Source organism: Toxorhynchites rutilus, chromosome 3 (assembly GCF_029784135.1).
Source record: "Toxorhynchites rutilus septentrionalis strain SRP chromosome 3, ASM2978413v1, whole genome shotgun sequence".
Lineage (NCBI taxonomy): Eukaryota > Metazoa > Arthropoda > Insecta > Diptera > Culicidae > Toxorhynchites > Toxorhynchites rutilus.
In genome coordinates, this window is record NC_073746.1 from 239121351 (window position 1) to 239139479 (window position 18129).

The 18129-nt window shown below is 39.8% G+C and overlaps 1 protein-coding gene and 1 long non-coding RNA gene across 3 annotated transcripts; one reads left to right on the forward strand and one right to left on the reverse strand.

The window, feature by feature from the left end:
* Positions 1-5: 5 nt before the first annotated feature.
* Positions 6-5973, reverse strand: LOC129778020 (uncharacterized). Of its 2 annotated transcripts, none has more exons than XR_008743347.1 (3): positions 5876-5973; positions 5566-5805; positions 6-5487 (listed from the first exon to the last, which is right to left on the reverse strand). It is a non-coding gene; the product is annotated as an uncharacterized LOC129778020 (long non-coding RNA). The 2 variants fall into 2 exon arrangements; XR_008743348.1 differs by having other exon boundaries at positions 6-285; positions 346-5805.
* A 691-nt stretch (positions 5974-6664) lies between these two features.
* Positions 6665-18109, forward strand: LOC129778014 (poly [ADP-ribose] polymerase). Its single transcript, XM_055784646.1, has 5 exons — positions 6665-7087; positions 7152-7402; positions 7460-8646; positions 16573-17881; positions 17940-18109. Exons 1-4 carry the CDS (start codon positions 6829-6831, stop codon positions 17870-17872), a joined length of 2997 nt encoding a protein of 998 aa, XP_055640621.1. The 5' UTR covers positions 6665-6828; the 3' UTR covers positions 17873-17881; positions 17940-18109.
* Positions 18110-18129: the final 20 nt, after the last annotated feature.

Consider the following 18129-nt stretch of genomic DNA (forward strand, 5'->3'; position numbering starts at 1 on the left):
AACAACAAAATAAAAACGGCGTTGTTTATAAATAATTATTTTCTATACATTCAATTTACATACATATACTATACATACAATTGTTGAATTATTTCTATCTCTTGCACAAAATCATGAACTAGCAGATATTTGCTGCTGGTGTATCCTATAATGTTCACAGTATCAGATTGTATCATTATCAGTGAAGTTCCGTCTAAAGCAGATTTCTTTGTTTGAATTGTCTACATCAACAGCAGCAACACCCAGCATTAATGGTATCGACCATTAACATCGTTGAGTTTGCCTCTGAAATAAAATTAAGAAAAAAAAGTCTATCACATCAATATAAATTGAAACTATTCATACTTTCGGATATCCAATTTGGTTACATTTGCGATGGTCTATGCTGGCAATTACAGTGAAATGAGCTCGTTGGTCTGATTTCATCGGCGAAACATTCACCTACTCGATTCTGACGGTTAGCACTGTCGGAAGAAAAGTTAAGTGCGATTCACATACAACATCCACGTCACGTCCACGTTCCGTCACGTCACGTTACGTCAATGATTCTACCATGCAATTCTCATGAAAACATTCACATACACCAGCAACGTACCCAGCAAACATAAAATCGTATAACTTTGCACATGATAAGTCACATATAATTTCGTATCAAATCACAATCGCATAAAATATCAATCAAGATATCGATCATATATATCTAAAATCGCATAAAATGCAAAAACACGATTTTCCATGTCATCGATGGATTGAGTGGTAACGTTGTCGTATCAAATCGCATATCAGTCCAAAAAGCATCGCATATCGTTATATACGGCTTTATATGCGTACAAAATATGGCATATACGTATATCGCCTCCACTTTTGTGTGTATATGCTAGTTATCTGCATCATATATCATACAAATGTGTCTTGGTTGTATGTATATCGCCTCCAATTATAGCTATTCATACGACTTAATGTTTGCTGGGTAACGACCCGTCAGCATACGTTCAACGAAAACGACCGGCAGGATTTGTAGAAAAGAATAATTGACGGAGACGGACGGCTCGTTTGGTTTTTGTCTGTGCTTTGTGTCTCGGCTTTTGTTTTGATTTGGTTGTACAGTAATTTACATCTAATTCGACATTAAGATAATTGAACAGATCTGTGATGCAACGCGTTTACTTGGACATTTTTGTAAACTTTGAGTTCGGGGCACAAATTATGGCACCACATTGAATGTCGCCACCAGTCGCGAATGCACAATTACTGGGCAAAATCGACTCCAATGCGACACTGAGTGGTGCCTCAACATATCAATTATAAGTAACTTACTGTACTTTTTATGCCATCATATCTCTTAAAGCCCATTTATACGTTGCTAGTAGCTGACTTGACAGTGAGTAGCTACTGGGCCGGTGAACTCGCTTGACAATTGGTTGACTCGCCTTGTCCGTTCACACAGTGTGAGCTGCTGACGAGGAACTAGATACTACAGCATTGGCTTACCAGGGATGCCAGATGATTTTGCAAATGTCCATAAAATAGTCAGAAACAGCAATCAGGTCCGAATTTAACAGATGATTGTTCCGAAATCGACTTCTCTATTGGCAGTTTTCGTTTCAGGTTCTCAGTTGCATTTATCATTAGACAATTTTATCGCGAAGTACACGCTAACCGTGTATGAATATATTTTGTGCTGAATTTCTTCGAACTGAAGGTACTATCCGAAAAAGAAGAAAGGCAAAAGGATTTGGGCCAGGAATTGGATGCAAGGAAAAGGAGCAACAAATACAATATTGAAGGAACTCTATGATGATGACCCTCTATAGCAAGGGTTTTCAGTTTTTTTTATAGCAGATCACTTTTTATAGCAAAAATATTTGATGAAGTACCTGCAATTTTTAATCGATAAAACAAATCTTATTTGCATTGACATTATCCAGCTGAAAACAATTCTGTTTCGGTTGCACGTCGCATTTACACGATATCTGACCTGGGATAAACAAGATAGATCACCAGATGCCCAGTGAAATTAAATTAAAGATTTTTTTTTCAAAGTGGGTTTTCAAGTGGGAGCATTTTCTATAACTTTGCGGAGCACAAATTTCCCGCGGAGCACCATTTGAAAACCCTTGCTCTAGAGTACAGAGCAGTGTTGAGAAAAAAACCCCTGAATAAGTGGAAACACTGTTGAATTTCATTGGTCCAAAAATACAACGCCAAGATACACTCATGAGGGATGCTATACCTGGAAGAATAAAATTAAAAAACGACATTGATGTGCCTTACTTTTGGAATATCGTTTATATTGTAGTCGATATTTTTCAGAATCTCGAAAGCATCCATAGCTAAGATAATTCCGGAAGTATGTGATGCTATAAATGACAGTCTAAAATATTTTTTTAAATTTTTCTTCGCCTTGTCAGCAGCTTCGTGTACCAATTTGTGGAATGAAAATGATAGTAGATTTGCAGGAGGAATAAATACACGTCAAAAACTAAATTAATGAATGAAATGCTTCTTTAAATCGAATATGTATTCTATTTCTTAGAACAATACTTTTTTTTTGCAAGTTGTGAGTGAATTTTGAATGGAAATTGTGCCTGATAATGATTCTATATTAGAGATTCTCAAGAAAACTATCTCAAAAAGAAAACGTGCCCCGCCAGCGTGCAAAACAAAATAACAACGATTTTGTTTAGAAACTATGAGGGTTTTATTTGTTTTTCCAATAAATTTCAAGTCTATCTTCGCATATTTTTAAATATCCTAAAAATAGAGACATTTATTTACATTTGGCAACCCTGATTCGAGCGCTAAATTCTGTTTTTGACGTTTTGAGGGACGCGAGTGCGAGTAAATTCAAAAAACTTTGAAGTAGCTCGCACGCCGGATCACACATGACACTAGCTGGCATGATGTGTTCACACGGTGTGAGTAGCTGCACTGCAGTAACTGACTAGACCGACTCTCATGCTTACTCGCACCGTCTGAACCCGGCTTTAGCTCCAAATTTCGGAGTGAAAATCATTCGTGAGAAATATTCTATTTTTCATTATTGTTGAATAAGGGTCGGACTACGGGATTTAAGCATTTAAATAATTGAATTCAATGATTTTCATTGAATTTTTCAAAATTTAGAACTGATTCTAGGCATGCTGATTTGAAAGAGGGCATTGCAATTTAAAGTTGTTGTAGTTGGCGACACCATGAATAACATTAAATAAATCATTCGTGATTTGAAAGAGGGCATTGCAATTTAAAGTTGTTGTAGTTGGCGACACCATGAATAACATTAAATAAATCATTCGTTTGACATTTGACGTGACGGTGCTGGTGGAAGCATTGACTGCATGTGTGAAGAGACGTTGACGGAACGTAGATGTTCTTCTCCGTAACGTTCAATGTGAATCGCACATTAAACGAGTACACGGACGATTTTCGTATCTGGTGCTGATAGAGGCAATAAATATTACTATGAGGAAATTATTATTTTTCCAGTTTGTTTGATGACTAATATATGCGGTCAGATAGATGTTCTGTTGTTTCGAAGGTGACTGATCATCCTGTGGTAACAGAAGAAGGGGATGTTGAGGATAAAATCAATGCATGCAGGGTACATCAATGGTGCTGTTGTTCAGGACTAAACACTCTTTCGGAGAATGTTTCAGAGCTTGTAGGTTTGGAACAAAAAGCGAACAATCGGACGATGAGCCATCGTTGGAATTACTGTTACAGTTGTATTGTTCTTGGTGAAGTGTCTTACAACTGATTAAGTTCGAAGTGGATGAGGATGAAGCCATCGAGGAATAACATGATGGATTATCAATTATATCTGCGGTGACAGCAGCTTTTGCAGTAGCTTTTTCCATCGTCTCTGCTAACAATTTTATTTATGAACGTCTCATTTGATCAACATCGGATAAGCCTGAAAATGGATTGTAATTTTGAGAAAGGAAGAGCAACAGCTGAAATTGAATAAATTTCAATGCCAATTCCTGCCTTCGCCATTACTAGTCAATTCATCCTTCTCGTCTCATACGAAATTATCATCGACCAAGTAGAACCCGTACTACATCTGACTCCTCAGTCAAGTTTTATGTCTTTATACCATGAGTACCTTACCCACGACGTGCACCCTTCACCAGGCATCTCCAACCAAGTTTGCTTCCCATACTTTTGCAATTCCTCTGTCATTTTTTATCTGTCCATGCGACAAAAAATCCATGGAATACCAGATCACCTACGCTCCAATGTTATTCCGTCGATATTTTCGAAAAATATGGGAAAGTTGGATCTGATAAAATGTTCTTTACTGACGGTTCATACATAAACGGGTCCACTGGCTTCGGCATCTTCAATGATAATTCCAGTGCCTCTTTTAAACTCAAAGATCCTTGTTCCGTGTATGTCGCAGAAATGGGTGCGATATACTATGCTCTAGGGATCATTGAAACACTGCCCATCGACCATTATTTTATTTTTTCAGACAGTCTCAGCTCAATAGAGGCAATCCGCTCAATGAAAGTTGATAAACGCTCATCTTATTTCCTAACAAGAATAAGACATCTATTGAGTGTTTTGGTCGAAAAATTATTCAAGATTACCTTAGCATGGGTTCCCTCTCATTGCTCGATTCCGGGGAATGAGAAAGCGGACTCGCTAGCTAAGGTGGGCGCTTCAGAAGGCACACTTTTTGAAAGGAAAATTGCCTATAATGAATTTTTTCACATTCCTCGTCAGGACACACTCGTTAGTTGGCAGCGCATGTGGAGTGAAGATGAGTTCGGTCGTTGGTTACACACGATTATCCCTAAGGTCTCGACGAGTGCATGGTTCAAGGGATTGAATGTAGGTCGTGATTTCATTCGCGTGATATCTCGGCTTATGTCCAATCACTACAACATAAACGCGCATCTCTATCGCATTGGGCTCGCAGCAAACAATCTTTGTGATTGTGGCGATGGCTACCACGACATCGAGCATGTTGTCTGGTCGTGTATCCGGTTCCATGCTACTCGCTCTCAGCTCTCTAGAGCACTGAGAGCACAAGGCAGACAATCGGATATCCCCGTCCGGGATATCTTAGGTAGCCGGGATCCTGATCTTCTGCTTCATCTATACCTGTTCCTCAGAAACGCCGATGTCAACGTTTAATGATGTTTCCTTCGTTGTATCCCCGTTTCATATCCCTCCTATCCGATCGATAAACTTTTACTTAGTCGCGGCAATACGTACACACACTCTTCACAGATGCACGGGCCGAAGGTTGTGCAGTCCACTGATCATTCAACAAGAGCCAAAGGTTGTACCGCTCATGACAACTCTACACGAGATGATGATTGCGCCGGCTAGTGACCATTCTATCTTAGATTCCTCGAGTCGAGAAAGACGCACCACGCTAGATATGGGGTACAGACTAGGGGGGCGTTGCTGATTAATGGTCAGCTGCATCCCAATAGGAAGTATCCCGTATCGGGCACACGTACAGAGCATCGAAGACTGCAACATACCAATTATGAGAACACTTGTAATACTAACCTCGAGCCAACCGCGAGTAATCGGTTACATATTACTAACATAGTTGTAAGACAAAAATTGTCAAAATATTGGACTCCTGGCCCCGTCAGGCTAACGCCACATGTGCCTTAATAAAAAATATATTTTGGGAAAAAAAAATAGAACCCGTTGTACAGTCACTTTGGTTTCGCTCCATTCAAGCCATCGCTATCTTTATTTCAATTGCTGATGTTTCCGACTGTATGACCTCCAGGATTACGTTCACCGTTTGTAGCATTTTGGGCTCAGCAGCAGCAACAGCTGAAATGAGGTGAAAGATATTTTTTGAAGTATTGCATTGTGTTTTTTTGTACATCTTAACAGCATTTACCACATGGAAAAAATATTCTTATTGTAATAGTAAGTAATCAAATAATACTGTCTCTTACATTTGTTATTATGTGATTGCTTTCATATTTTTAATGACAGTTGAGCGAGAAAGAGAAAAACCAATCGCTGCAGTGATGCCGTTACGCTCAGTACACGTTATCCCGTACATTAATAGCAGGTGTAGGCAGTGCTGCTTGCGGGGTGCAAAGCGGAGTTAGATTCCAGCACTTTTGTAGCACTTTATGGCGGACCGATAACCACTCGAAAATAATTTAGAGCGGGTAGTAGCGTTTTAGTCAAATGGCGACGACTAGAAAATGATCGAATCGCTCATCTACCTCGGCTCGTTGATAATAACCAACAACAAGCCGTGAAATTCGAAGACGCATAGTCAGAGTCGATGAGCCATGAACTGGCGCAACACTATTGCAAACCCAGCATCTAGAAAGTAGCCAAGGCTGAACGAGTGCGATGGGCAGGTCATGATGGTGTTCACATCCAATCCAGTGACAATAAGAAGAAGAGAAGCTCAGCGAGCGAGGTGGTTGGACCGGGTGGAGCAGGACTTGGCAAGAATCGATGTGGCTCGAAGTTGCAGAACTGCAGATTGCAGATGAATATAAAAATAAAAAAAATACACTTTTCGTGAAAAATGCAAAATGTTGGGCTATGTTTTGTGCTCATTCCCAACTCTACGTGTATTCTATTTTATTTGCACATCCCTTTCAAATTTTCGCGCCAATCTATATGACAGAACAAAAAAAAAAGCGCAAACGGCCAAAGTGGGAGGCGACTACAAACAGCAGCACTCTTCGATCGCGTTTCTCGTCATTCATACTTGTGCTTTCGTGTTTTCCTGTGGTTTTTCGGGTTTTTCACTTTTCTGTGGTATTTAAACCAGTCGAATAGCAGGAAATTAAGTCAGTATATTGTCGAAGGTCAAGTGCTACTGTCATGGATGTTCAGAATCTTCCGTACACCTCGGAATACGCGAAAAGCGGCCGAGCCGGGTGTAAACTTTGTAAAAACAAAATCGACAAAGATGAGCTTCGCCTCGGGGCTATGGTCCAGTCGGCTTTTCATGATGGAAAACAGGCGCAATGGTACCATCAAAATTGCTTCTTTCAGAAGCTTCGTCCAACTACCGAAGGAGACATTGCACACTTTGAGGGGCTTCGGTATGAGGATCAGCAACAAATTCGAGAAAAAATTGGTATGTAACATAGTATTATTTTTGCTCCCGGCACCCCGTCTATGTTCTGATGAACTGTTTCCAGCTGCATTAGTGAGTGGAGTTGTGGCCCCGCCTACGGGGAAAGGCAAAGGAAAAAAGCGTACGGCGGAACAGAGTATGGCCCTTAAAGATTTTGGGGTTGAATATGCCGCTTCCGGAAGAGCTCTATGCCGCGGGTGCGAGATAAAGATTCTGAAGGATGAGATTCGTATCAAAAAGATTGACTATACAACGGAAGTCGGCATGAAATACGGAGGACAACCACTTTGGCACCACGCAGAATGCTTTGCCAAGGTAAAACAAAAAACAATAATTTCTCCACAATCAAATTGACCTGTTTTAATATTATAGTTGCGGTCAGAGCTGGGTTACTTTGACAAAGGCGAATCGTTGCCGGGTTTCACTGGTTTGAAGAAGGAGGACAAAGAGACAGTGAAAAAATTGCTCCCGGCGATCAAACAGGAAGAAATCCCGGAGAAAAAGATGAAGTGTGAACCAAAAGACGAAGCAGATTCGGCTCAAGAGATAATTGATGAAAAGCTCTATGCAGAGCAACAAAAAGCATTCTTCAAGATTCGCGACAAAATAAAGGACCTTGATGTTAAGAAAAATGATCTGATCAGTATACTGAATCGTAACAAACAAGCGGTTCCAGAAGGATATGACGCTTGTCTGGAGCGTGTTTGTGATATACTAACATTCGGAACGCTACAACCCTGTCCGAAGTGTAAGGGTCAATATGTGTTGCAAAAATCCGCATACATGTGCGAGGGAAATTTGACTGAATGGGTAAAATGCTTGAACTCGGACAAAAAACCACCCCGTGTCCCGACGAAAATACCATCTGATATAAAGAAAGCTTACTCATTTTTGGGCAAATATAAATCTGTCGTCAGTGAAAGAGTTATAAAATATGTTCCGCCGAGTTTGAGCACCACGATGAAGAAGGTTAAGAAAGAAGAGCAGCTCGAGCCAAAAATTAAGCGTGAGAAACCAGCGTTGTATAATCTTCAGTTTGTCATTCTCGGCAAGACTGCCACATCGAAGGATCTGCTCAAGGAGAAGATTCAGAAGCTGGGCGGAAAAGTGTCAACTAAAATAACAAGCACTATTGCGGCCATCATCTCGACTCAGGATGAGGTTGAGCGCATGGGAAGTCGCATGCAGGAAGCGAAGGAAATGCAAATCCAGGTCGTCCCGGAGGATTTCCTAGAAGATGCCGCCAACGGTGGTGCTTTGTCGTTCATAACGAGCAAGTCAATCTGTGACTGGGGATCTGATCCACATAGTCGTATACCCCAGGACGAAGAAAAGTCCAAATCGAAGAAGAGCATTTACACCAAATCGATGCCGTCGAAGATGACGCTGAAGTTGAAGGGAGGATTAGCTGTCGATCCCGATTCTGGACTCGACGACGTAGCGCACGTGTACAAAACGGACAAGGAGATTTACAACTGTGTGATGAACAAGGTCGACATACAAACGGACAAGAATTCGTTTTTCAAGATGCAAGTGCTGAAGGCGGATAAGGGCGGCAAGTGAGTATCGGATATTTTTTTCTAATAATTCGTTTATTTTTACAGGCTCAGTTACATAAGTTTTGATAGCCAAACTTTTAACTATCTTTGTTTTAAACTTAAAATTGAAAATAATGTTACTAAATTATATGAATGATCTGTTTGCCCAAAATTTGAAGCATTGGTGTTGCTGATCTATGCTTTTTAGAGAAGACGATTCTCTCTTTTTTCCGTGGTGAACACAGTTTCCAGACCAATGGCCCATGTTGGAAAATTGTTGAAAGTATCTTGTAAGAGTCCCTGCAAGTCGGATTCTTTTGATTCTGGACAGACACCACTCTATATTTGCAAGTTGTCTTAGGATGCAATTTCCATGTAAGAGACCCGACTTACTGCCGATAGACTCCAACAATTTTTGTATACAAGACAGCATTGCTATTGGGTGGTACGTATTGAAGTCGGAGGCGGATTTCCAGGCTTTTGAATAGCTGTAACACGTATTTTTCAGAAATTGATTGAATAAATTTAACAAGCGATGTTTCGCCACATCAGGAAGGGTTTTTAGCAGGTAGAACTTAATTCTATTCGATCCCGAAGCAGAATTGTTACATGAGAGGAAAGCAAGATAGAATTTTATCGTCGAAAACTCGGTATTAAGATCATACCTATCTAGTGGAATATCTCGAACCATTTTTTAAACGGGAGCGGAATCAGGAGACCTTCCGTGCAAAATTAAAAGTCCATCAAAGTGAATATTCATTGCTTTCATTCGTTGAAGAGCGATTTCTCATGTTTCGAGCCACTTTTCATATTTTTTTTCATTGACGTTTCGCGTGACAAACCGCCACATTCCGCCACTAAGCATGTTTTATCTATTTGATCAAGTTTTTAAATTAATTCTTAAGAGGTAATTTATCCAAATAAAGCTTTGAACCCTGACTATTCCAGCATGGATTGGGAGGCTTTCGGCGAAAAGTGGAGCCTGGGATGGGTTTCGTTTGAGCAAGAGTCATACATGAAACGAGAAAGGAAGTTATACTCCTCCAATGGGAGTAAACCATCTCTAGAATTGATGGCTTGAGCAATCTCGTCCGCATATTTTTTCCAGTCAATGTGTCTTGTGAGGTCATATGCCATGTTTATAGATTCAGAAAGAATTCGATCCAGTGGTGATGGAAATTTTGATTGGCAAGTGATTACTACCGTTGGAATCCTAGATTACATTCAACTTGCAATCTAACGATAGAGAATTCGAGCCAAGCGAAAGGTCAAAAGCACTTGAATTGGCAGGAGGTTTATGTACACGTGTGTTTCCCAAGTGTTGAAAACGGTGATATTGAAGTTGTTACAAAAGTCATGTATCAAGAATGAACGGCTGTCGTCGTACTGTTCCCTTCAGTCGGTTCCGTGGGAGTTGAAGTCTCTCAAGATCAACCGTGTCTCAGGAAGGTGTGAGTACATGTCAGCAAGCTGCTTGCGACTAATTCTCGCAATTCTCGGAGTCCAACACAAGCTGACAATACAGAGGTCCTTGCCTTTGATGTTTACATGACAAGCAACAGGTTCGATCCCTCCAATAGGTGGAAGGCCTATTCTAAAAAATGAGTGGCACTTATTGATGCCCAATAGCACCCCTCCCTATCGGTTATCACGATCCAAGCATATAATATTGAAATCGTGGAAAGAGAGATCACCTTGCGAAGAAAGCCAAGTTACGGACAGAGCAAACACATCTCATCTCTTCGATCTGTCTTAAATCGAATTTAAGACAGATTAATTAATTAATGTTAAATTAGACATCGAAAGAGATAATCATTGCAAGGAGGGACCATGTTTGCATCAATTGCTGCAAAAATGTTTTTACTATAGGAAGCATTGCGGTGAAAACGGTTCTGATGGAGTCGAAAGCATGAAAGAATATGTGGGGTTCCCCCGCAATACGGACACTTAGGTTCCTTATCTTGGCAAGGTTCGCCTACATGTTGCTCTCCGCAATTGGAACAGCGCTTCTTGTTGGCGCAGTAATGTGCGTTTCTCGAGTATGATATTATTAGGGAATCACCCAGCGTAAATTTATTAATGTAGGAACGTCTTACCTCGAGCTGGTTAATCGTTCAATGTATGTTGGAGGCCAACGGTTGCTGAGCAACAGTGTATGCGGTGTCGGACTCTTACACAGCCGTTATGTCGACTCAGGCGTACGGTTAGCCTGCGGTGTCTTTATATTTAAGATAACACATGGCTAGATCAGTCTCACTTTTCTTCAGCATCGCAGAGGTAAGCCGCCGTGTGGCCCATTGATTTGTACTTAAGCCATATCATGGGCTTAGGGACAGAAAGTCTCACAAGTAGCCTCAATTCATTTCAATTCCTCACTCTAGTCTAGGCTAGTCAGGGAGGGCGGAACATCAAAATGTGTCTCCAAACGAGTCCAGCGGCTTGAATATTGTTTTCCTCCTTGATAGGAAACTTCCGAGCTGGGGGCAGCCCAAGATTTTGACAGTCATCGAGAGCAGTTTTTTAGAATGACCAACACCTCTGCTTTTGAGGTATTCGCACGTCAGGCCAGTTTTGAAAATCACACCCTCAGTTTCAATTACGCGAGAGGGAATGTAAACACGATATTCTATGGTAAATCTCTGGTCGACAATAGGATTGGGCGATCTTTATAAAAAGATCGATCTTGACGAATCGATTTTCCAAACGACGTAGGGATCGATCCAATGATTAAATTGGTACCAAAGAATCGATCTTTGCAAAATCGAAAGCTGTTTTTCCAATTTATCTGCTTCTTCTATAGGAGTGTCGTCTTTTCTAAGCAGAGAATACACTTTTCATATTTATATTTAAACATCAAAACCTTTTTGTCTTGTTCCTCAGCATGCAGGCCACAAACAATTTCAAAGTCTAGAAAAATAAATATTTGCCAGGGCATTCATCTTGTGTCGTCAAGGAGTCGTTTTATTAAATACATTAATTGAAAAAGAATTATTAGAGATTTTACAACTGGTATCTGTCCAGAACTCAGCTGACAACGGTCCCATTAAAGCCAATCGTGCCATACGTCTGCCATTTAGTCGAAGCCGATTCTTGATTTTGGCGCATGTTCTAAGCAAACAACATTTCGCCTGGAATTGATGTCAACATCTAGTTCAGTGATCCTATGAGCCCCTGGTTACAGTACATGCCCTCAGTAGCTGCCACTAGTTCTGACTCCGTCAGCACGGAAGTAAATCGTAGAAAAAGTGATCCAAATGTTGACATTATGTTGGAATAAACTTTAAGGTGGTCTTTGGTGAGATTGAAATCGACGTGTACTGTAAAACAAAGCTATAAAAGCAAAAAAATCGATCTTCACGATTTTTTCGATCCAAAAAATCGGAAATCGGAAAGGAAGAGATCGATCTTCTGAAAATTGACCCGAGATCGACAAAAATTTGCGTGCTTCCGATCAGTCACGACAACTCGTAGTTCGTAGGTTCGACCAAACAAACTTTGAACTTTTTTCGGGTGGAAAAAGTGACGTTAATATCTCTTCAATTAATGGATAGATTTTAATTCCGAATACACAAATTAAAAGAAAAGATCCCCACGTATGTTTTGTCCGTGACATATATAGTGGAAATAGTAAAACAAGTGAACAATGTAACGATGAAAGAGATCGATCTTAATCGTACATACTTTCTAATGCAACAAGCAGCATTCCTCCATTCCGTTCAATTTGAGAGTAAGCTTACATGGCATGGCTTCTGGGAATGTCATTCACTCAGAGAATCATGTTGCATCGAAGCGCGATGCATATATAAGAGAAGGGCGGAAGATACAACATTCAGTCAAATCACGGCCAGCATGATGAGTGTTGATAGTTTGAGTGGCGTTCAACTTCCATCAATTCCCTTCGAAAACTATCGATAAATTCATGCTTGGTAACTATACTACCAAAGCTATGATTCTGTGACGTCTGGAAACAGTTATGTTCACTGCTGCAAAAGATATGGTTGTATGGAATGTTCCATGGTCACCATAAAGCTGAGAAAGTCCAACTTGAGCGTGATAAAATGAAATAAGGTTACATAGTCTTCAAACTACAAAGAGGCAGCAAATAAATCTGAATGACAGATTTTAGGATGGTGGTACATGGTAAATCGTTACATGACGTCAATGCTCTTGGGTCGTTCTCAAGCCTCAGATTAACTTGCAACTTTTCAAGAAGGCTTTGGAAACATATGTTTGAACAAATATTTTCTGGTGTCGATGGACGGTACCAACGGAAATTGGTCATTTTAGGCCTTGTTCTCACTGCAGCGGGGCGTCAGCGTGGCTTGGGCGGGGTGTGTAACGCTTACGATTAATCGTGTGTGTGTGTGTGGCTGGCGTGCAAACGAAAACACTTCACGCCGGCGATATTTGTACTTCTCCGCTTCTCTCGAGCAGTAGTGACATAATTTATTTTTTTAATTTTTTTTTATTTTTTACTCAGAGTTTTTAGCCGGATAAGTCCAACGATGTTGGAATATTGAAAAATAAACCAATTTTCATTCTTTCATTCAAAAACACACATTGACAATTTTCATAGAACACGCCGAAGACACGCCGCTGGTACGGTGCAATGTGAATGAATAAAAATATCGTGGCGAGAAGTAAACACGCCCTGCTCACGCCACGTTGACCCCACGCTGCAGTGAGAACATGGCCTTACGCGAGCTCCAACTAGACTTTTGAAATGGAGAAGAAAAATTCTTGAATATGGGTAGCTTCGGATTGTATATTTTACGCGGTGCATCCAAAAATGGATGGAATCTCACTCACTAATATTTTACGACGGACAAATCTTAAAATTCCGTCTGGGATACGAAAGAATGTAACAAGCACTGGTTTTAGTGTTTATGAAACGTTAATGTATCCTGTGGCGAAAGTCGTATCCTCTCTTGATCCTCTCGTTATTGATTCTGATTAAAAATTGATTGACTGACAAACTTAACACTGAAACAATATTGCTAGCAACAAAAGCAACAAGTTTGCTCACAATGACCCGAAAAATGAATGACTAGAGCGTTTTTGGGAAGGATATTTTTCTGTATCATGGTGATTTTCAACACTTTTGGCTGGTTCGTCATTTTACTTCCATTTCGGAAGAATGTCGGGAGCGAGAAATGAACTCGTGACCTTTAGCGTGAGAGGTCTTGAGAGGTACGGACGTTACCACTACGCCAGATCGCTTTAACATTCAGGATAAGTTTACGGAACCTTTTAGCATAGTAAAAATGGGCTTCTGTTTCTTTGATGGAAACCCCCACGTTGAGAGGACTATTCTATTAACTCTGATTGTTTTTGTGAAAACATGCGTAAAGAAACAGTTGTGCTATGTGACAAGTGATGCTATATTCCACTTAGCCGCACAAAAAATGTAGAGTTAATTCAACGAATTCGAAATTCTCTTTCACTTTATCTAGAAGGCAAATAGCAACAACAAAATCGTTACAGTTTCGTGAATTTGATCCGAATCAGAATGACAATTACTTGTTTTGTACTAGTGTTCAAAAATCTCAAGATAATTTTAAACTGTATTAAAAATGCATTTTATTTTTTATTTTTTACGACACTTCAATCAAGAATCACAAACGATTCATTTATTAGAAGATATCGACAGTCGCTTATAAATTTCATTGTTTTAGCCAATGAAATGTTTTAAAAACTACAACTAAAAACTAGTAAACAATTTGATTAATAGCTCACATCTGGAATATTACTGAAAAAATACTGAAAAATCAGGGAATATCAGGGATTTTTTTTTTCGAGTTTTGAGTCATGCAGGGTGATTATGCGGCAGTATGATATAATATTTTTTTTATTTAAATCTTATAACCATCAACTACTCAAAATTATTAATTCTTAGATACCTAAACGCACACGCCGGTGCAGCTGAGCTTATCGGTCGGCTGATCGCGTGCTAGGGGTTCGACGCAAGAAAATCTTGGAACGTACACAGCGATTACTCTAATATTATCATGCTATTTGTGTATTTTTCATTTGGAACATCCATTCTTTATAAACCACTATGAAGTAAACTTTCTGAGTGGGACCATATTTATTTTGACGTTTGTCTAGTAATATCGATTGGATAAAATATCAATTTCAAAACTGCATGATGAAGATACAGATGGAGGCTAACCAGAGAAATAGAACTGATCTCGACATTATCCATTACATTGGGCCCTATTATAGAAATCGAATCGAGGATTCGATACAATCACTATCACTATCACACCGAGAAAAATCTGGAATTATAGAAATCGAGGAAAACAGCTCGATTCGTTACTCTGCTCGAATGTCAGTGGCCGTGCTGAAATATTTTGAAACGAGTTTGAGATGTTTCACAAAGCACTATGGAAAGGATACCAAATCTTTTTTTGAGACATCTGCTATGAAAATTATAAATATCTATATTTCTAAAAGTGCTTATATGGTTGTTTTGGCGAAAACTGGCATTCCCTCAATGAATGAAGCTTAATAGGCGCAATGCATTCATGGACGTGTAATAAAAACGACATTATGGAACAATTTGCTTTACAAAAAATATAATTATTAGAAAATGAACTTTTTCATGTATTTTCACAACTGCAATCTATGGAATTCCGTAAGGAGTCACGCATGAATCTCACTTTTCTTGACAAAATGTTTTTCTTTTGCATGTGATTCTCTTTTAGCGTCGATTTCTTGTTGTAGTGGCGTCAATAGCTTCATTGTATTGGGCCACCACCTGTGGCCCTAAATGCTCGCTTGTTGTGTGCTAGTGTTTTATTTACCTTTCACTTCATGTCAATCCAAATCTGTAATTTAAAAAAAAACATTATTGTTTTGCAAGACATTTTAGCTTTAGCATATGGTATAGAAAGTTTGGTATAGTATAGCAATAAAAAAGAAAATTGCTGACGAAAGTAACACGCACTAATGTACACTTGCAGAAATAAGTAATTTTTCGGTAGGAAATTCGGTTGATAGTAATTCAAAGAATATGATAAAATTTACTTACAAAGTTATATGGATCGTAGAAGAAACACTTACGTTCTGCCATTCTGAACCAAGACACATTGATGGTCTCAGCGCATTAAGCTCCTCAATGAATTCCTTCCACTTTTCCTTAACCGGGATTCTACTTGAACTGCCTCAACAAATACTTCGAGCAATGTTTACATTCGCTTTCATTGGTTCAACGAGTCATTCAAACTGGTGGTGATTTGTCTGTCCACTCATTTTCAGCCACTGAAATATGCTCTGGAAGTAAGTTCTGCATTCTTCTTTCTTTCTTTCTTTGTTTTTAAGAGGCTTTAAACTTTGCAGTTCATTCGCCTCTTTCTGCATTCTAAATTATAACATGATTAATAGAAATAATGTTGGATTGAAAACTTACCTTGTATAGACTATTCTGGCAGCACCGTTAAAACAAATACTGATCAAAACAAACGAACATGTGTTGGAAATTGCATATATTTACGCGTTTCTGATATTTTTTCCAATAGAAAATATCAAGGACGCAAACTAAAACAAAATAACTCTCTGAAGATATGCAACAAGCGAACCAAACAACTCGAAAAGTTCTGACACTTGCATCGATGGGCCCTATTCCAGAAAACGAGACGAGCAATTCGTCTCGTCTCGTCTCGGCTTCAGTCACTGTCGAGACGAGCAAAATATCCCATTCCAGTACACGAGTTTCATTGAAATGTTTTATTTGGTAGACTGGAGAGACTTCAGTCAGTTCAGTATGATCTTCAGTCGAATAGGGCCAGATAGCTATCACTCGCTCGGTACTATTGAATTGCTCGATTTCTATAATAGGGAAATAGAGCTAACGAGCAAAATTCTTATCGCCTCGATTTCTATAATAGGCATTGTTTTGGACCCGTCTAATTGAAACGAACTAAATGGAGCTATCGTACATTACAGGTATTGGTTCTTCCGCGCTTGGGGACGTATTGGAACGACCATCGGAGGAAATAAGTTGGAGAAGTGCAGCACTGCAATTGATGCAATCAATTCGTTCAAATATCACTTCGAAGAAAAGTCGGGCAACCCGTGGGAATCGCAGCTTGAGGGTACTTTCTGTAAGCGTCCCGGTTTATATTATCCAGTGGATATTGACTATGGTGACGAGAAAACGAAAAAGCTTGCGGAGAATACCAGTAATATCAAATCCAAGCTGGAACCGGCAGTGCAGGACTTGGTGCGCATGTTGTTCGACGTTGACACCATGAAGAAGGTAATGTTGGAGTTTGAACTTGATATGGAAAAGATGCCCCTTGGAAAGCTGTCCCAGAAGCAACTGCTTGCAGCAATGAAAGTGCTAACAGAGCTATCCGATCTGATTGTCAACGGTGGTAGCAATCCGTTGTTCATTGATGCATCGAATCGCTTCTATTCGTTAATTCCACACAATTTCGGAGTAGAAACGCCGACTGTTCTTGACACTGTTGAACAGGTCAAGGAAAAACAAGCCATGCTGGACAGCTTGATGGAGATCGAGATTGCGTACAGTTTACTCAATGCAGAAACGGATGAAAATATGAATCCGTTGGATGCACACTACGAGCAACTGAAGACGGAGATGGAAACGTTGAAACGGGAATCTGAAGAGTTCAAAATGCTTGAGAAATACGTGAAGAATACTCACGCGGAAACGCACACAGCGTACGAATTAGAAATCGAGGAAATTTTCAAAATCAAACGCAAAGGCGAAGATCGTCGTTACAAACCTTTCAGAAAATTACACAATCGCAAGCTTTTGTGGCACGGTTCGCGAACTACCAACTTTGTTGGTATCTTATCCCATGGTCTCAAGATTGCACCACCCGAAGCTCCAGTAACGGGCTATATGTTTGGTAAAGGTATTTACTTCGCTGATATGGTTTCCAAATCGGCAAATTATTGCTGCACCAGTCCTTCGAACTCAACGGGTCTCATGTTGCTGTGTGAAGTTGCTCTGGGAGATATGGTGGAGTACCAACAGGCTCATTACGTTACCAAATTGCCCGCTGATAAGCATAGCACCAAAGGTGTGGGCCGCACCTGTCCCGATCCAAACGAGGTCTTCGTGCGTCCCGACGGCGTTGAGATTCCCCTGGGCAAAGGCATCGTATCGGATCCGAAGTTGAAGTCTTCACTATTGTACAACGAATACATTGTTTACGACGTGGCTCAAGTCAATTGCCAGTACATGTTCAGAATGAACTTCAAGTATAAATATTGAATGATTTAGGTATGAGTTGAAAAAAATGATCAATATTTTCATATAAATGACATTCATATTTTCGTAGGTGCAGTACAAGTTGCATTGCAGCAACATCATTCCTAAGTATTTCTGAAACAGAAAAAATACTGATATATGTTATCCTCACTGTTTACGTTTTTGCTTTGATCGTTTTCACTATGCTCAGGTTGATTTTTACTTATACCAATTAAAATACGCTTCAGGCGATATATTTCATTTGTTATTTTCATTGAGAG

Bases quoted from the DNA above. Each gene is read 5' to 3' on its own strand.
- LOC129778014 (XM_055784646.1), top strand. From the start codon at position 6,829: ATGGATGTTCAGAATCTTCCGTACACCTCGGAATACGCGAAAAGCGGC. The intron at 7,403-7,459 runs GTAAAACAAAAA...TTAATATTATAG, and splicing joins ACGCAGAATGCTTTGCCAAG to TTGCGGTCAGAGCTGGGTTA. The intron at 8,647-16,572 runs GTGAGTATCGGA...CGTACATTACAG, and splicing joins AAGGCGGATAAGGGCGGCAA to GTATTGGTTCTTCCGCGCTT.